Consider the following 17,307-nt stretch of genomic DNA (forward strand, 5'->3'; position numbering starts at 1 on the left):
GGGCTATCCCCGCCACCCCTGGTGGCGGTGGGTGGCGGGTTGATTGTGTGGTGTGGTGTAAATAAAGAATATCAAACATTGTCTTTACAAGTAGAACTGCAAGTCCCAGCTAGCCTGCCCCGCATGCTGGTACTTGGAGAACCACAAGTACCAGCATGCAGGGCATTAAGGGCCCACTAGTACCTGTAGTTCACCTGTAAAAAAAATGTTTAAAAAAACACAGGACACACACACCGTGACAGTATAAGTTTATTAAACATACATACACACACACACACATGTACACATACTCACCTATGTAACCTGTAGCATCGGTCCACTTGTCCGGTAAAGTATCCATAGGGGACCTGTGAAAAAAAACATACTCACCATCTCCTATGCGAGGTTCTGTCCTCTTCGTTCCAAAGTAGGCATCCCCGGACTTGGCAAAAAAAAAAAACGAAAACGCGATCCACGAACTTAGTACCGTTCTATAGAACGGTACTTCCCGAATGAGAGCTTAGCGGCGGGGTATCACCATGGAAACCCCGCTGCTAAGCGTTCATTGGCTGAGAGAGGTCATCTCCCGTCTCTCAGCCAATGAACGGCTCCCTCCATTGTAGTCAATGGTGGGAACCGCAGGGTAAACTTTAATAACCTTGCGGCTCCCAGCATTGACTACAATGGAGGGAGCCGTTCATTGGCTGAGAGAGACGGGAGATGGCCTCTCTCAGCCAATGAACTCTTAGCAGCGGGGTTTCCATGGTGATACCCCGCCGCTAAGCTCTCATTCGGGAAGTACCGTTCTATAGAACGGTACTAAGTTCGTGGATCGCGTTTTCGTTTTTTTTTTTTGCCAAGTCCGGGGATGCCTACTTTGGAACGAAGAGGACAGAACCTCGCATAGGAGATGGTGAGTATGTTTTTTTTCACAGGTCCCCTATGGATACTTTACCGGACAAGTGGACCGATGCTACAGGGTTACATAGGTGAGTATGTGTACATGTGTGTGTGTGTGTGTGTATGTATGTTTAATAAACTTATACTGTCACGGTGTGTGTGTCCTGTGTTTTTTTTAAACATTTTTTTACAGGTGAACTACAGGTACTAGTGGGCCCTTAATGCCCTGCATGCTGGTACTTGTGGTTCTCCAAGTACCAGCATGCGGGGCAGGCTTGCTGGGACTTGCAGTTCTACTTGTAAAGACAATGTTTGATATTCTTTATTTACACCACACCACACAATCAACCCGCCACCCACCGCCACCAGGGGTGGCGGGGATAGCCCCGGGCTGTCAGCATGGGCCTGGGGAGCCCTGGAGAGGGTGACCCCTTTATTGGGGGGGTCCCCAGCTCTCCAGGGATCCCCGGCCTGGGCTGACTAGCGGTCAGGGCTGATGCTGCGGCTGGGGGGCCCGGTGAAAGGGCTCCCCTGGCTGTGGCATCAGCCCCCCGCTAGAAAAAGTCCAGTGCTGGTTCTGGAACATACAGGGGAACCCTACTCATTTTTTTCCCCTGTATTTCCAGAACCAGGACCGGATCAGAGCCCAGAGCTGGTTGCGCAGAATACGGGGGACCCCTACGTCGTTTGTCCCCCGTATTTTGGCAACCAGCTCTGGTTCTGACTAGCCCGGTGCTGGTTGTGTTTAAGTACAGGGGACCCCTATGTCGTTTGTCCCCTGTATTTAAGCACACCCAGCACTGGGTCACTAATGCCCGGGGCTGGTTGCTCTTTTTTTGGGGGGGGGGCACGCCATTTTTTTCTCTTTTTACACAGGTTTTTTTTTTTTTATTTACCACAGCAGCACAGACGGGTCTCGCGGACCCGTTAGTGCTCTGTGTCAATGACACAGATGCAAGTAGCACGGATCTCCTGGTCCGTGCGTGCATCTGTGTCATTGAAATACACAGCAGCACAGACGGGTCTCACTGACCCATCTGTGCTCTGTGTCACTGTCAATCACACAGATGCATGTAGAACGGATCTCACGAGTCCGTGCTACATGCAAATGAGCACCATAATGCTGATTGGCTGAGAGCCGTGACAGACGGCTCTGTCAGCCAATCAGCACTTTGCCCATTAAAGGCAAAGGCATTTTTTTTTAAATGGCCGTTCGAGGCAAAACCTCGAGATCCGACAGCAGATCTCGAGGTTTTGCCTCGGGAGAGGGATCCGGGGCAGACAGGGAGATCCGAGCTTGGGCTCGGATCGCCCCGGATCCCCGAAGTTCGGGTGGGTTCGGTTCTCAGGGAACCGAACCCGCTCATCCCTAATATAAATCAAACTTGTTCACAGTTGAGTACACTGTGAATTTTTATGCTTTATTCAGTACACGTACAGTATGTGTACTTGATATAGGGACTTTTGACTCAGATTAAAAATGCTCTCTTTAGTCTGTGGTTGATCTTTTTCTGGTATCTTCGTTTTCCTATTTCTGTTTCCTCCCTTTATGCTCCTTTTCCTGGGGGCTATTGTTTTTTTTCTTGTATGGAAATACAAGCACTGTCCAGCTCCTAAAAAGCCTTAAAAGACAATAAACATTATTGATGATTTTATTGATAAATAGTATTTAACATTTATTGATATTTTTTTTTATATTTGAATACGTATTTGCATTGTGTGCCATGTACATTTAACATGTAATATACAGTATATACATATACCACCTTACTACATGAACAATCATTTTTAACCCATTTTTTACAATACCTTTAATTTAACTGATCAGCTTTGATATATTACAATAGCGCGGCTTACATTATTCTAGTTAATTAATTGATTGCTTCTTTACAAGCAAGCATTTACTCACTCAAAGTAATGTTTTTTTAAGAGTTCCATTGAAATGACTGGGCTAGTAAATGATTCATTGATTTAATATAGATTTTAAAAATATTACATTTTGTATCTTTAATAATTTGTTCTCTGTAAACAGGCTCAAGAGTCGTTTAAAACATGGCCACCATTGAGTCTCAGTTCCAAGAATGTTGAAGAAAAAATGTTGGGTGAACATTACATGGCTGCCCAGATCAGCCAAACAGAGAGTGTATTCAGTCAACTTGTGCATGATGTCAATACTTTGTTCAATCAAAGCATTCTGTTTTTCAAAAACTTCCGTCACAAGTTTGACGAGTCATTCCAGAAATTATTTCTATCAGATGAAAATAATCTAGATATGGACCCCACCACGATTGTGCCAGGCCAAAAGTCTGTCATCATTTCGGCTGATTTTGAACACTGGGATTTACCAGGCCTTTTTCAAAGATTATATGAATTTGGACAAAATATTTTGGAAGTAATGAGCAATGTCTTTCTCATGATATATAACAACTTCCTTAATGGTTCCGAGGGTTCTTATGCACCATTGCAAGGTAAGATTGCCTTATTGACCTGCGTTACATAACAGGGAGAGCAAAGTCTTACTAAAATGTTAAACATTTGATAAGGGACAACATGGGGTTACAACTGATAAGAAGAAAATAAATTAAATCAAATACAAAATATAAGGGTAACTTAAAATGTTAAACACTAAAACAATAAACTATAGATAATGCACAAGATTCATAAACTGTACATACTATATAGACCAAGAAATACTATATGTCAATAGAACCTGATGGGACACAAAAATTATGCAATGTTTATTCTTTTACATATTTAGGGAGACATTGAGGCTGATAGCGTAGAGTTGGATAAGGTGACATGGCACAGGCCAGACCCACAAAGTACTGGTCACACCTCCTCTGCTTCTCACTATAGGCCTTTGATCATTTTCATCCCAAGCCCATATAACTGGCCCTGAGTGCTCAATTCAGACTCACTCGCTAGATGCGTTTGCACGCAGCCGTCAGCTGCTAAAGTATGCAAATCACGCGATTGCACGGCAAAACATTAGTACGCCCACTTTGTCTTAGCGTGTGATCGTGGTATGTATTGAAGACGGCCACCAGCCAGTCATAAGACGCCCACTTTCCCTTGTTACACATGTCATCTCCAGGAAGTGTATGGGACAATCTGTACCATCGAGTACCATCGGACCCATATGCAGCACTTGCGGTTGACCATACCCTACCGCAAGCACTGCGAATGCTGCAGTATGTAACACAGCCTGGTGATGTGTACTATGACGCTGCGTCTTAATTATGCACGCCCTTGAAAATGGCGTTATGACGCTAAGGCACGCCTGCGTACGCAGCACCACACCTCCGTTTACATTGACCTTCCCCTGTCACCACCCACAAACGGCTCGTCCTGTCACTCATTCTAGCGACGCATCTATGTTCAACGTGCGATCGATTCCCGATCGCAGTGACTAGTTCGCGCACGCGCACTGTGTCTTTTCCGCTTGCGCAGATAGGGAAACTCATCCAGCTACGTGCGAACGCAGCCTAGCGAACGGGTCTGAATCGGGCTCTGAGTTCTATCCATTAAAATAACCACTATATTTGTAATTGCAATGATCTTGAATAAATTATTCAAATTAAGAAACTATAATTTTTTCTTCAATTAATAGATAAGTTATTTTAATGTCGGACATATATTCCTCTGTTGCATGTTTCTGTTATAAGTACAGTTGTGCACCCAGCAGGTTAATAAACATTGCATTGAATTGGAAATTGAAATTAAGACTTATAATACAACCACCATTTAGTTTTTTACTTGATGTATAATCGATAATGATAAAATTCAAACTAGTCACTTTGTAGCACTTCTCAAAACTGCAGCCTATGTAAACTGGTAACTGGTAATAATAATACGTTTGGCGCAATCTTTGTATCCACAGAGGTGCAACTTGAGTATAAATTCCTCTTCCCTCTTAATCAAACAACCAATGTTAACCCCTTTTGGAATGTCCTGAGAATACAACCTTATTAAAGGTGAATGGAAAGCTGTACAGGTGTTTCTTTCTATGAGATGTTAAAAAAGAGCAAGCTTTTGTTGGTTCTGAAAGACTTGGTAATAGGATAAAATAATAATCTAATTGTAGATATCATAACAAAGAAGCAGTTACTACATAAAATAATGACACATTAATGTATAAAACATACACACAAAAAAACAAGAAAAAAATAACAAATAACAGGAAAAGCAGTTAGGTCTCATCAGTAACACATAGCAAATTTAAACAAGCAGTTGGACCACTTGTAGAATACACACTAAAATATTGATGTACAATTGTATAAGTCTTTGTAAATATCAATGAATCCGTACTGCTGATATGAAGAAATTAATAAAGTACACTCTTGAAAAGTGCGGGCCTAGTATATTTTATAGGCATCTGTTGTTAGTGCAGCAATATGCACATGCAGATACAAGTAATGTTAGGTAATTCAGAAAAATAGCATCATGTATACCAAAGTTCTTATAACGGACTAGTGTGATGGCCAATAGAGATGGTCAGATCTTAAATGCACATGGTCACTCAAATGTGCATGAAAGTACTGCATATAAATTGCAAAATAGTTGTATTTTACTGGTGTATATTAGTAGCCATCTGATCCTGCGGAGTCGTCTATGGAAGATGGTACATGGTGTAGTGGCATTACATTGATATGCCGAGTGCTGCTTGCTGAGACACCAGTCTCGCGTTGCTGTGTCTGGTGATGTTGTAGGACATGTGGTCAGTGGGGAGGAAATCCAGACGTGTTTCATCCAATTCTTAGGACTTTCACAAAGTGATGCTGTTAACTGCATTCTCCCTCTTATATGTATCAATGGAATGCTTCTGTGGTGTTATATTACAATTAATTTAGATATGTAATGTCTTTGGTTTAAGGTCTAATATTGGTTACGGCTAAAAATGAATACAAGAATACACTGAAATAAAAATGAAATAGTCACAACTTCTTTGCAAATGTATTGAAACATTATACTTAAAAAAACATAAAAATATATGAAACTGGAAAAATATAATGAACTGATATTATAAATGTAAGCTGAAGATTACATATAGTTTTTGCTGATGTGTGAAGGTAAAGTGATGCTTCACCAGCAGGGGGGGTAATGCCAATGCCAGGGGACACACTTGACAGGGTCCCTCAGCCAGAATCGGTACACCATCATCCCGGCAGCGGTGGAAATCCCTATCGTCCTCAGGTAAGTATTAGCTAACCTAATTCTACCCCCTAACCCTAACCCTCCCTTAGGGGTGCCTAACCATAACCTTCCCCCCAGTGCCTAACCCTAATCCCCCCTCTAAGTGCCTAACCCTAACCGCCCCCGGGGGTGCCTAACCCTAACCCCCCCTTCCCCCAGCCTGACCCTAACCACCCGGGGGGTGCCTATCCCTAAGTCACCCCCAGGAACCCTAAACCTGACCCTCCCCCCCTCAGTGGCTATCCGCGCTCAGCGCCCGGCGTCCCTTCGATCGGGATGCCGGGCATCGGGCTCCCGGCGTATGCCTAATGACAGGCGTCATCATATCAACGCCTGTCTTTAGACCCTTGCCGAGATATGACAGTCGGGAAGCCGGCTGTCGGGATTAGGTCTGTCGGCTTCCCGACTGCATACCCGTCAGCCAAAGCATTTACCCCAATCAACAATCAGCCTGCTGATTGACTAAGAGACAGGGCACTTACATCCAATCAGTGTCCTGCTCTCATGGTAGCGGGCGGGGCTCCAACTGCAGGAACACACGTGGGTTCTGTCCAGGGCCGGTGTGAGGTTTGTAGACGTCCTAGGCAAAACTTCACATCACCACCCCTAATTCCTCAATACACACTTTCAATCTATTCACATGAAACCACACTTACGTGTTTACCAAAGTCTATATCAACTATGTGAGTAATATTTCATATGCACATCCTGTCTTTAAATGTACTGTATTGGGGATGTAGTTATGAGCCCCGGTGGTCTAAATCCTGATAGCTGAAGCCCGACAAGGGACTTAAGATAGGTGTAAAAATATTTAAACACCTATCTTAATCCCAACGCCGGAACACAGAAAGACGCCTGCCTGAACAAGGTAAGTCTGGGGCGTCTTTAGTTTTAGTTGCAGTGAGGATTAGGTTTAGGTTACATAGTGGGGTTAGCATTAGGTTTTGGAGGGTTAGGCACCCCTAGGGTGGAGGGTTTAGGCACGAAGGGGAGAGACTTAGGTTAAGGCACTAATGGAGAGTGTTAGGGTAAGGGGTGGGAGGGTTAGGGTTATGGTGCGGGGTGGGGAGGTTTAGGGGGAGAAGGGGGGAGGGTAAGTATACTTACCTGGCCCCTGTCGGGATACCAACCATCGGGATGCCACTGTCTGTATTGTGACAGGAGGTATCCCGACAGCCGGCATTACATACCGGTTCCCTGTATTGCACTTTGTTGCAGAACCAGAGCACACAGTATGCCTATTCACCTTCACACCCATAAACCCCATTTACCAAATTAACCCTCCACTTGCCAGAAGGGCCGATGGCCAAATGGGCCGTTTCGGATGAGCACACCCAACACTGCAGCACCGCCTCCCGGATGGCGCCACGCTCAGCAAGTGTTCATCTGTTTACTATACGCGGCCGCGTCATGACATCATCACGCAGCCGGCAGCTGTGTGTGTGAAACACGATGGGGGCATTTAGAATTAGTTGGCTGTATTTCCCCTTCTTGCTAGGGACCTGGAAGTGGTGTGAGTGAGGACGGAAGTGCAGTTCATGCCCATGAAGGCCAGCTAAACAAGTAAGTTGTCCCCACTTAAAAAAACAACTCGTCCCCTTGCGGGCTTGCTGCGCTAGCCACGCTTCGGGATCAGTTGTATTACCCCTCTATGCCCACTTGGATGGCAGGGAATGAGGTTGGACAGTGGCTGATGACGTCAGGGTCCTCTCCGTGAAGGGGATTTAGACACTACCATTTAGAATCTGGGTGAGTGTATGCTATTCAGCCAGCTCCTTTGAGCTGGCAACGTGCAGGGCTGCCCGGTGTTATGTTTGGCCGCGTCATGACGTAGTGATGTCTTCACGTGGCCGCGTACCACAATTTATGTGTTTGCTAGCACTGGGCACCCACTGCTTACACTGCGATGCGTGGCACCCAGCTCTGAATAGGACAGCAGCCACAGCCTACCCCTTCATGTGATTCCGACTCCCAAGTGCCTGTGAGCAAGGTCCGGTCTTCCAGGGCCCAGCAGAAGGGCTTGGTTTGCTCAGGACTGGAGGCTGCTGTGGTTATACGTGCTGTGGTGGTGGAGCTGAAGTGCGGGGCCAAGCATGCCATCTACTGAAACACCAGGTCAGTGTTCTAATCATCTCAGCCCAGTGCTCCATTCTCCCCCCAGCCCAGTGCTACCCCATCTCACTGCTCTCCCATCCCAGTGTCTCCCCCATGTCCAGCCCAGTGCCCTCTCTCTCCCCATTCCAGTGTCCCCCGCCATCTCACTGACCCCCATCCTAGTGTCTCCCACCCACCCAGCCCAAATTCTCCCCCCTTCCCTCCCTAAACAGCCTACTGCCCCTATCTCACTGCCCGCCACCTAGAACCCTCCAGCCAGCACAGTCAGTGACCCCACATTCATCCCAGTGCCCCCCTTCTCCAACCCCATCTGCCTCCTCTTCCCATCCAGCACAGTGCCCCCCATTGCACTGTCCCCCAATCCAGTGTCCCTGTCAAATATCACTCTCCCCTCTCCCCAGCTAATCAAGCCTAGTGCTCCCGCCCCCTCTAATGTCACTGCCTCCTTAACTGGGAACAATGCGGCCACCACTTATCCCCCCCCCTCATTATTAAGGTAGCCCCCTCCCTTGACACCCCAGGGTCCACCTATCCATCTGCTTTCTGCTCTGTGCCCCCTCCCTTCTGCTGCCTTTGGTAGGTCTCAGCTTCTAATGAGAACCAGAGAGAGAGAGCTGGATCTCTCCAAGCAGGGGGTTTATATATATGTGTGTAAATATATAACCCCTCACTCTCTCTGTATTCTGTGCATGGACATGTGATGTGTGTGTGTGTGTGTGGGGGGGGGTTATTAATAATTTTTGAATAAACGGTATCAGCTTATTACAAAGTGATTTGCTGCAGGTGTAGATGTTTGATTATTCCTTAATACGGTAAAAGCAATCCATTTTCTGAACTTTATTCAGTGAGTATTGTAAAAGCAGCTTGCGGGAGGGAGGGGGGAGGCGGTAGGCACCGATACTGGGGATGGACATCGATGGTCGATGTTAGTCGACCATCAATGTTTTTCTTCCGATGTTAGTGGTTTTACCATTCAATGGCAGCATTCCGATGTTTGCTGCCATCAAATGGTAATCATTCAGTGGTGGTTCGATGGTGGCTTCTTTTCTTTAAATACTATAAGCTATGCCACCCATGGCTGCTGTGTGCTGTGTCTCTGCCTCTGATAACCTTTCTGGCTCATGCTGCTGGGATCGTTGGAGGCTGTCTCTCACTGCCTCAGACCTGGCCCTCCCTCCCCTCTCTGCTAGCTCTGATTGGCTCTCTGAGACTGTGAGAGCCAATCAGTGTGCAGCCCTGGCCCAGCAGCTGCAGTCACTCACAGACACACAGAGTGACAGCTAACAACGTTTATACCAGCAGAGATGGGGAGTGATTTCTCTGCTGGTGCTCTAAGAGGTTAGGCCCTCATTCAGACCCACTCGCGAGCGGCTGTCCGCTCGCAAGTGGGTCGATGGTCTGCACTGCGCATGCGCACGACGGAGGGAGCTCCGTCGTGCGCATGCACGAGACGCGACGAGCGAAGGACTTTCCTTCGCTCGTAGTGTCTCATCAAAGGGGGCCTGCTGTCGATGTTGACTGACAGCACGCCCCCTTTGGTGGGCGTGCCTGCCAGACGGAGGCGTTCCCAAAGGAATGCCTACCGTCTGAAGCCGGCCCCACTGACATCACTAGTGATGTCAGTGGGAGTGATTTTGGCTCTGATAGAGCCAAATTCACTCCTGGCCTTGCGTTTGAAAAACTCAACCGCAGGCATCTCCTCGCAGTGGCGATGGTCAAAACCATCGCGACCATCATCCTGCACGCTCGTATATGCTGTGGGTGGTGACCCACAGCTATACGAGCGTCCAGGAGGACGCTCCATATTAATGGAGGTGGGCCCTGATTCAGAGCGAGCGCTCTGGTCAGAGCGTCCGGCTCTGAATCAGGGCCTTAGTTTTCTGTGTGTTATATATATTTAATGTTTTTAGACTTCAGTTTATTGTTGCTTTAAGTGCCCACAGCAGCAGCAGCGTGGCAGTGACAGTGTGTCTCATCCTCCTCCTCGTCCTCAGTCAGCTCTGCCTGCCTTGCCTAGGGTTTTTTTTTTGTGTTGCTTCGTGTCCGAGCCCCTCCCCTAACCCCGCCCCTTTACTATTCATATGAATAGTTTTTACCATTGATTGCTTTTGATGAGACGGTTAGTTACCATTGCATCGAAAGATTCAATGGTGGAAGCACTGCCATCATATGATGGTGGGCTTCCGATGTCCATCCCTAACTCGCAAAAGGCACCAAAACGTCTAGTTACGGCTCTGGTAAAGGGCATTTAGATGCTGGCACTCCTAAAGGTGCCTGTCCACTACGCCACCCAGGGAAGACAGTACGATTACGACATCGTAATTGTACCGTGGTTCCCATCCCCTGCAGTGCCTACACTGAACGATTAGTTGTCTAGTGTAGGCACCCTCCGTCATCCCCAAACATGGTCAATCTGTTGTTATCGGCAGATTGACTGGCATGTTCGGGCGATGATTGATACAGAAAATGACCAGCGGGAGCGCGACTTTATATCGCACGATTAATGAGCGATTGCATTGTTACGATGTGGTAATCATGTAATTGCTCGGGGGCGTGGCCAGGATGAGCTAGGGGAAGGAGGCTGACTTTACAGCTCCTAGGCCCAAATATCCGGAATCATTATCCTGCTCCCTCTGACTGGGCTCCCACTTTGGCAAATTGTGGATTACTTACCTCTCCACGCTCCTGCAGTCTCTCGGTCTGTTAATTCCTTCTGGTTGCTGTGAAGTGAGAGCAGTTACTTTCCTCCTGCAGCGTCTCTTCATCGCGGGCGCCATTTTGGATTCGGGTGCGGCGGCTGCTGCAGCTCCTGGTTCAAGCGCTGACTCCATTACCCTCCGGTATGAAGTCCTGGGCGGGTGTGTAGCTGAAGGACCCTGCTCTGGTCAGTCCACGACACTCTGTGGGCTTCTGTGGACCTGCGAATCCCGGGCATGGCCGCCATCTTGTACTCGGCCTGAATATTTGCTGTTGCTCCTGTATCCTTTGCTGGAACTCTATGCACGCCGGACAGTGCTCTCAGTAGTTACAGAGGTGGATAAGTCTCTCCTGATGGTGTGTAGATTGATGGTGATCCTTGTGAATCCGCAGTTTCTGAACCTTGCCACCATTATGTAACAGAATCCACAGAAGAAGAGCTCCAGAGTCGCACTGATTTTATTTTTTAAGTGTTAATCTGTAGCAGCAGGGGCTTGCAGGCTGAAGGTGGACTTTCTGCTGACTATCCCGAGTATCCTGGATTGCAGTGCCTGTTGTTTTGGTATATCTCCAGTGAAGTATTGTACTGTTATCCGATTTTCTGATACTTACCTGCTTTTACGATTATCTCCTGAGATGGCTATGCCTTCTATAAATAATATGGAACTTCTCCTTAAAGCCATCACCAACTCTGAAGAAAGGCTCGCGGTTCAGGTGGAGAAATTGAACTATGAGTTATCTCTTTCATGTTATGATTTATCACACTCTGAAGTTCAGAATACTGAAATGGAGGCCTGTGATCTCGAATTGGAGTCTGGTGATTCTTCAGGTTCTGTTTGCCTAACCACATTCAAGCCTCAGACACCAATTGTCATCAATATTGAGTGTTTTGCTAGTACCCAATATTCTCCCTCTCTCCTTAAATTAGTGGTCCTCACATTGCCCGCAAAAAAGCAATCCCTGGACTTATCCTCCTTTGAGATTGGGTTTTCCTTCAAGTTTAACAATCTCTCTATTCCTGGATGCTTTGATTTTTCAGTGATTCCTCAAGAAGTCTGGTATATATTCCTATTGGCTGTGATGGAGTGTTGTGATTTTCCATTACATTTCTTTATTATTTTGCAAGAATCTGAGGCTTGGCCTGATTAGTGCTCCGTAGTTTAATATATTTGTCGCAATTTTGATGCCTTTACAGTAAGCTTTCATTTTTCTGCACTGCCATACAGATATATATTCTGATGTTTCAAATGTTCATATTTTTCCTGTTACAACTGTACCTTACTTAGGTTCACTGTGGGAGGAATTATTTTCTTTTTTCTTTATTTTTATGCCTGGGAGCCGGGTTATTGCTGATGTAGATCACATAAGTCTATTGCCCATGTCAATTATCCTGTGCAGGTTATGTATATATGTATGTGCGTATATGTATGAGTATATGTATATATGATCTATTTGGGCTGGGAGGTAGTAGGGGTTATATTTCTGATATATAAGTACTCTTTATATCCTTGTCTTTGGTCTCCTTGCTGAGGGGGAAGGATTTTCGATTTAACTATTTTGGAGGCCTGTTGCGAGCTGGGGTTAGCTTCCACTAGCTTAAGGCCATCTAGTCTATTCCCCCTATTTTCTTTTCTTTTATTATTATTATTTTTTTTTTGGGGGGGGGGGTGGGGGATTTTGGTATTTAGAAAGGTTAGATTAGTTAGCAATGGGATAGGGGATTAGGGGATCCAGGTATACCTAGTTTGGGGTTAGGTCGTACAGGGTGGGGGGTTTTAGGGAGGTTTGATTTGGGATTTTCTGGAGGGGTTATGTAATATTTAAGTTTGTTTACATTTATATGTTTGCAGACATGGAAGTGTTTATCCTTTTTTGTTTTTTCTTCTCTGTTTCTTTTAAAGTTTACTGTATATTTTATTCTGATATGTGATATCTTTTAACTCTATATACTGTCTCGATAGTATGTCTGTTTTATATAGGCTATCCCATATAGTTTTTGATTACGTGTGCCCAGATGGCGCCTATGGGTCCGCGTTACATTATCCGTAACATTTGGAGATAGTTATGGTCTATATTTCTGTTAGCTACCATGATATGTTATTTCCATTCTTATCACCATATCTGGCTATTCTTATATGATCTAAATTGTATGCCTGCCGATACTGTTAGATTGCAATTTTTGTTAATTTGTTTGGGTGTGTTTAAAAAACTCAATAAAAAAACATAATTTAAAAAAAAAATCATGTAATTGCTCATTAATATCGCCTAGTGGATGTGCGCCTTTAGTGTAGAAGTAAGTTTCCCCAAATTAGACAGTCCAGCCACTGACATTTGTGTATTAGTGAGAATAAAGGCAGCTAATTATAAAGCTCTAAAGACATTGAGGGGCTAACATAACAGCTGGATAAAATATATTTGACCCCTACTTTTATAGTCTAGAGAAACGGGGGGAAGCTGAACGTTTATTGGACTTTTATAACAAGATTTTATCAAAGTTTTGTTTTTTCCTGAAATATAGCGGCTATAATTTATTTTAATATTTGTATATTGCGTGAAGAATATTGTATGTTTGGGACAGGATGTAGTTGGCATCCCGGTGATCAGGATGTCGACTCCAGAATCCTGACACCAGGATACTTACCTGCAGGTGTCGGCATTCTCACTTGGAGCCGTATTCAATTTGAGTGTCCCGCAATACTTTTCCGCCTCCCCGATCTTTTCGCCTACTTCATCTGTTTTGCAGGCGGAAAAGTATCGCGTACGGGCCCACGTATCCCCGTATTCAATTTGAAAGTACGCAAAAACGGGACCCGGCGAAACTGAACCAAGCAGAAAGTCGTGTCAGATTTGGGGAAATCAGCCTGACACCCCCCAAAAGATGCTCTGACATGGGTGTTCCCTATGGTACCCCCCGATTTGGCTTGCTGAAGGTATTTGGTGTTTTTAAACGGGCTCAATAGCTGCTAAATAGCGTCTTTGCATTAGTGGTGAAGAATAGTATTCAGGAGTTTTTTTTGCAGTAAGTAACTTATCCCAGCAAATTTGGGGTACTTGGAAATGGGGGCCAGCATATTTTAAAGTTGCTAAAGTTAAGTTTAAAAAATCATGAAAAATCCATCTGCCGCAAGCACCTGCAATTAAAAAAACACCTGGGGCATACTTGGGTACCCCCCAGAGTCTAGTTCACTAGTTTACTTTGTCCCCCAACAATTTTTTTTTTTTTTGCTCCCAAAATGAAATATGATTTTTTGGGGTGTTCTTATGTGTTTTTTTTTTTTTTTTAATTTGACGCAGTTTACCTTTGGGGGACTGTCTGAAGGCTGCACAGGGGTTCCCGCAACGTTGCACCCCAAAACCCCAATTCTGCACTTTTTTCCGCCTGCTATTCATAGGTGAATCTTTTTCGCCTATTACATTGTATTGCCTAGGCGGAAAGTCTTTCAAATTGAATACGGCGATACTTTTCCGCCTGGCGAAATGACGTCATCGGCGAAACTTTTTCGCCGATCTCTGCTTTTCGCCTCAAATTGAACACGGGCCTATGGCCCGTATTCAATTTGAGGCGAAAAGCTGAGATCGGCGAAAAAGTTTTGGGATTCCGGCTTTGGGATTCTGAGCGCCCAACCCGTTTGTGACATGTATGCGATTTTATAAGATTTTGCATGTGACATTACTGCAAATTAAAGAATATACAGGAAACAAAATAATTTTCATTAGAAATAAAAATGCCAATTTTAATACACAAGCTTTATTGTACAATAAGAATAGTGTCATACATAATGGTTAATCTTATTGCTCCATTCCCGCCTGCAGCCACAACCCCCATAGGTTACTATGGGGGGTGCGATACTGTGAGATTCACCAATCCATCTGAAGATGGCGTAAGTTCGCTGTGGCCTAAGGACTACACTTTGCAAACTTAGTAGGGAGAGGGTTCCTTAAAAAATCCTTAAAAGGTCAGGTGAATTTCGTATGTGGTTCACTGCTTGCAAGACTTCATTTTATTGTGTTATAGGCTAGCTCTCCTATCACCACAATGTATTGTTTGATGGGCTAATAACATCAGGGGCACTACTGTTGTGTGGAGCATTACTGTGTGGCATAATATATAAGGGGCACTACTACTCGGTGGCATAATGTGTATAAGGAGTACTACTGTGTGGCATAACGTGAATGGGCTCTGTGTGGTGTAATGTTGATGAGCACTACTGAGTGGTGTAACATGGATAAGGGGGCTCTACTGTGTGGTGTATTGTGATGAAGGGACACTGACACTACTGTGCGGTGTAATCATACTTGCCTACTTCTGAAAAAGCATTTCAGGAAGATTGTGAAAACAACACCTATGATGAGTGCGGTGTTAAAGTGAACGTGTGCTGCTACATGTGAGAGGCATGCCATAATAATCACTTACATCCAAATGTTAATGAGCCATTAAGCAGTTACTAAGATCTCCAAGCATTGCATTTAACAAGTGGTTCCATATAAGTGGCCACAAGAAACCTTATATGAAAATGTATGTAGCCGGCAGTCGGGATGCCGCTGGTCAGAATACCAACAGCGGCATCCCGACATCTATAAGAAAACCAGGTAATTCTAACCCTAACCCCTACCCTAACCCTCCCTCCCCGATGCCTAAGCCTAACCTCCACCTCCCCGGACCCTAAACTAACACTCCCTCCCTGGTGCCTAAACCTAACCTCCCCCCTCCCGGAACCTAAACCTAACACTCCCTCCCCGGTGCCTAAACCTAACCTCCCCCTCCCCGGACCCTAAACCTAACACTCCCTCCGCGGTGCCTTAACCTAACCTCCCCCCTAGTGCCTAAACCTAACCTCCCCCTCCCCGTATCCTAAACCGAAGACCCCCTCACCGGTGCCTAAACCTAATCTCCCCCCTAGTGCCTAAACCTAACCTCCCCATAGTGCCTAAACCTAACCTCCCCCTCCCCACACCCTAATCCTAACCCTCCCTCCTCAGTGCCTAACCCTGCACCTAACCCTTCCCTAAATGGCTATACTTACCTTCGGGATGCCGGCAATCGGGATACTGGTGCTGGGATCCCGACGCTGTGAGGATTTCGGCACCGGTATTTAGACCATCGGCATCCCACATGCTGGGATGCCGCGACTACATCCTATAGGGATCATTGTGCCTTATAAACAATACAGGGAAATGGCACTGATAATCCCATTTGAATATATCTCTGATTTCCCCCCCCCCCCTAGTATATAACAGCTACATAATAGTGGTAAGGTGCAATCAGGGAGATTGCTAGACTCTTCAAGGAGTCAGGGAGATAACTGCTGTTTCAGGGAGTCTCCCTGACAATGAGGGAAAGTTGGCAAGTATGGGTGTAATGTGATGAAGGAGCACTACTGTGTGGCATAATTTGAATTGGAGGTACTATTGTGTGATCACGCCCCTTCGCAGTGAGACCACACCAGATTTTTCCGGCGCACACTCTCCCTTCGCCGCCGTCTCTCCCTACTTCAATTGTGGATGGGGACACCAATGCTCTTTATGTACATAAAGCACCAGAATGTGGAGTTACGGCTCTGCTTCGATGTGCACAGATGTGTCCTCCGCTGTTCCTGTTCTAAACAATTCCTACAGTGATCACCATCTAATCCTCTACAACTGCTAAGCTAGAGCTTGGTCAATTGGGAAAATGCCTTCCCTTTTCTTTGTGTGTGACTTACACCAGTGGTTCTACCCAACACAGTTGATGTTTTCCAGGTCACCCAGCAGGTTCACAGGTTTGATTTACATCAATGAAGTGCCAGCTTTAACAAACAGAACCAACCAAATGTCTGACTATGGGCCTGATTCAGAGCCGCTCGTAAGCGGCCACTCGTTCACTCCGAGCGATGTTCGCACAACTGCGCATGCGTATGGGTTGTAATACGCATGCGCGAACCAGTCATTGCGGTCGGAAATTGTGTGCTCGCAAAATAGCGAATGCCTGCTAATTTGAGTAACAGAATGAGGCGTTTGTGGGTGGTAACAGGGGAAGGTGCTTGAAAACGGGGAGTGGAGATCCGAGCGCAGGCGTGCCAAACGGTCAAAACGGGTGTTTTAAGGGTGTGCATAATTAACAAAGCAGCGTCATCGACCACGTCACTTGGTTGTTTCTTAGCCTGAACTGTTCGCATGATTGCGGTAGGAAAATCCTACCACAGGCACTGCGAGCAGTTCATACACCTTTCGATGTACTCGATTAATCTAATAAATAGCGGAGATGACGTAGGATGCGAGTGGCCAGGGGGCGTTTTTTAAAAAATAGCGATCGCATGTTTCCTTCGCTCGTACAGACATAGAGGCGTCAACAGACCGCAAAGAGCGAGTGCTCTATTTAAATATCCGGCCCCTTTTTCTGAACGAGCGGCGCAAATAGCGTCCGGCTCTGAATCAGGCCCTATG

General features: G+C 45.7%; 1 protein-coding gene across 1 annotated transcript in view; it reads left to right on the plus strand.

Annotated features, from left to right (window-relative positions):
- CLUL1 (clusterin like 1) overlaps positions 1 to 17,307 on the plus strand; it is a 64,550-nt gene that overhangs the window by 25,448 nt on the left and 21,795 nt on the right. Inside the window, exon 4 of the mRNA XM_088469800.1 lies at positions 2,912 to 3,347. Coding sequence (XP_088325926.1) covers positions 2,912 to 3,347 — 436 coding nt within the window. The remainder of the gene's footprint in view (positions 1 to 2,911; positions 3,348 to 17,307) is intronic.

Source organism: Taudactylus pleione, unplaced genomic scaffold (assembly GCF_031769625.1).
Source record: "Taudactylus pleione unplaced genomic scaffold, aTauple2 ptg000093l, whole genome shotgun sequence".
In the NCBI taxonomy this organism is placed as follows: Eukaryota; Metazoa; Chordata; class Amphibia; order Anura; family Myobatrachidae; genus Taudactylus; species Taudactylus pleione.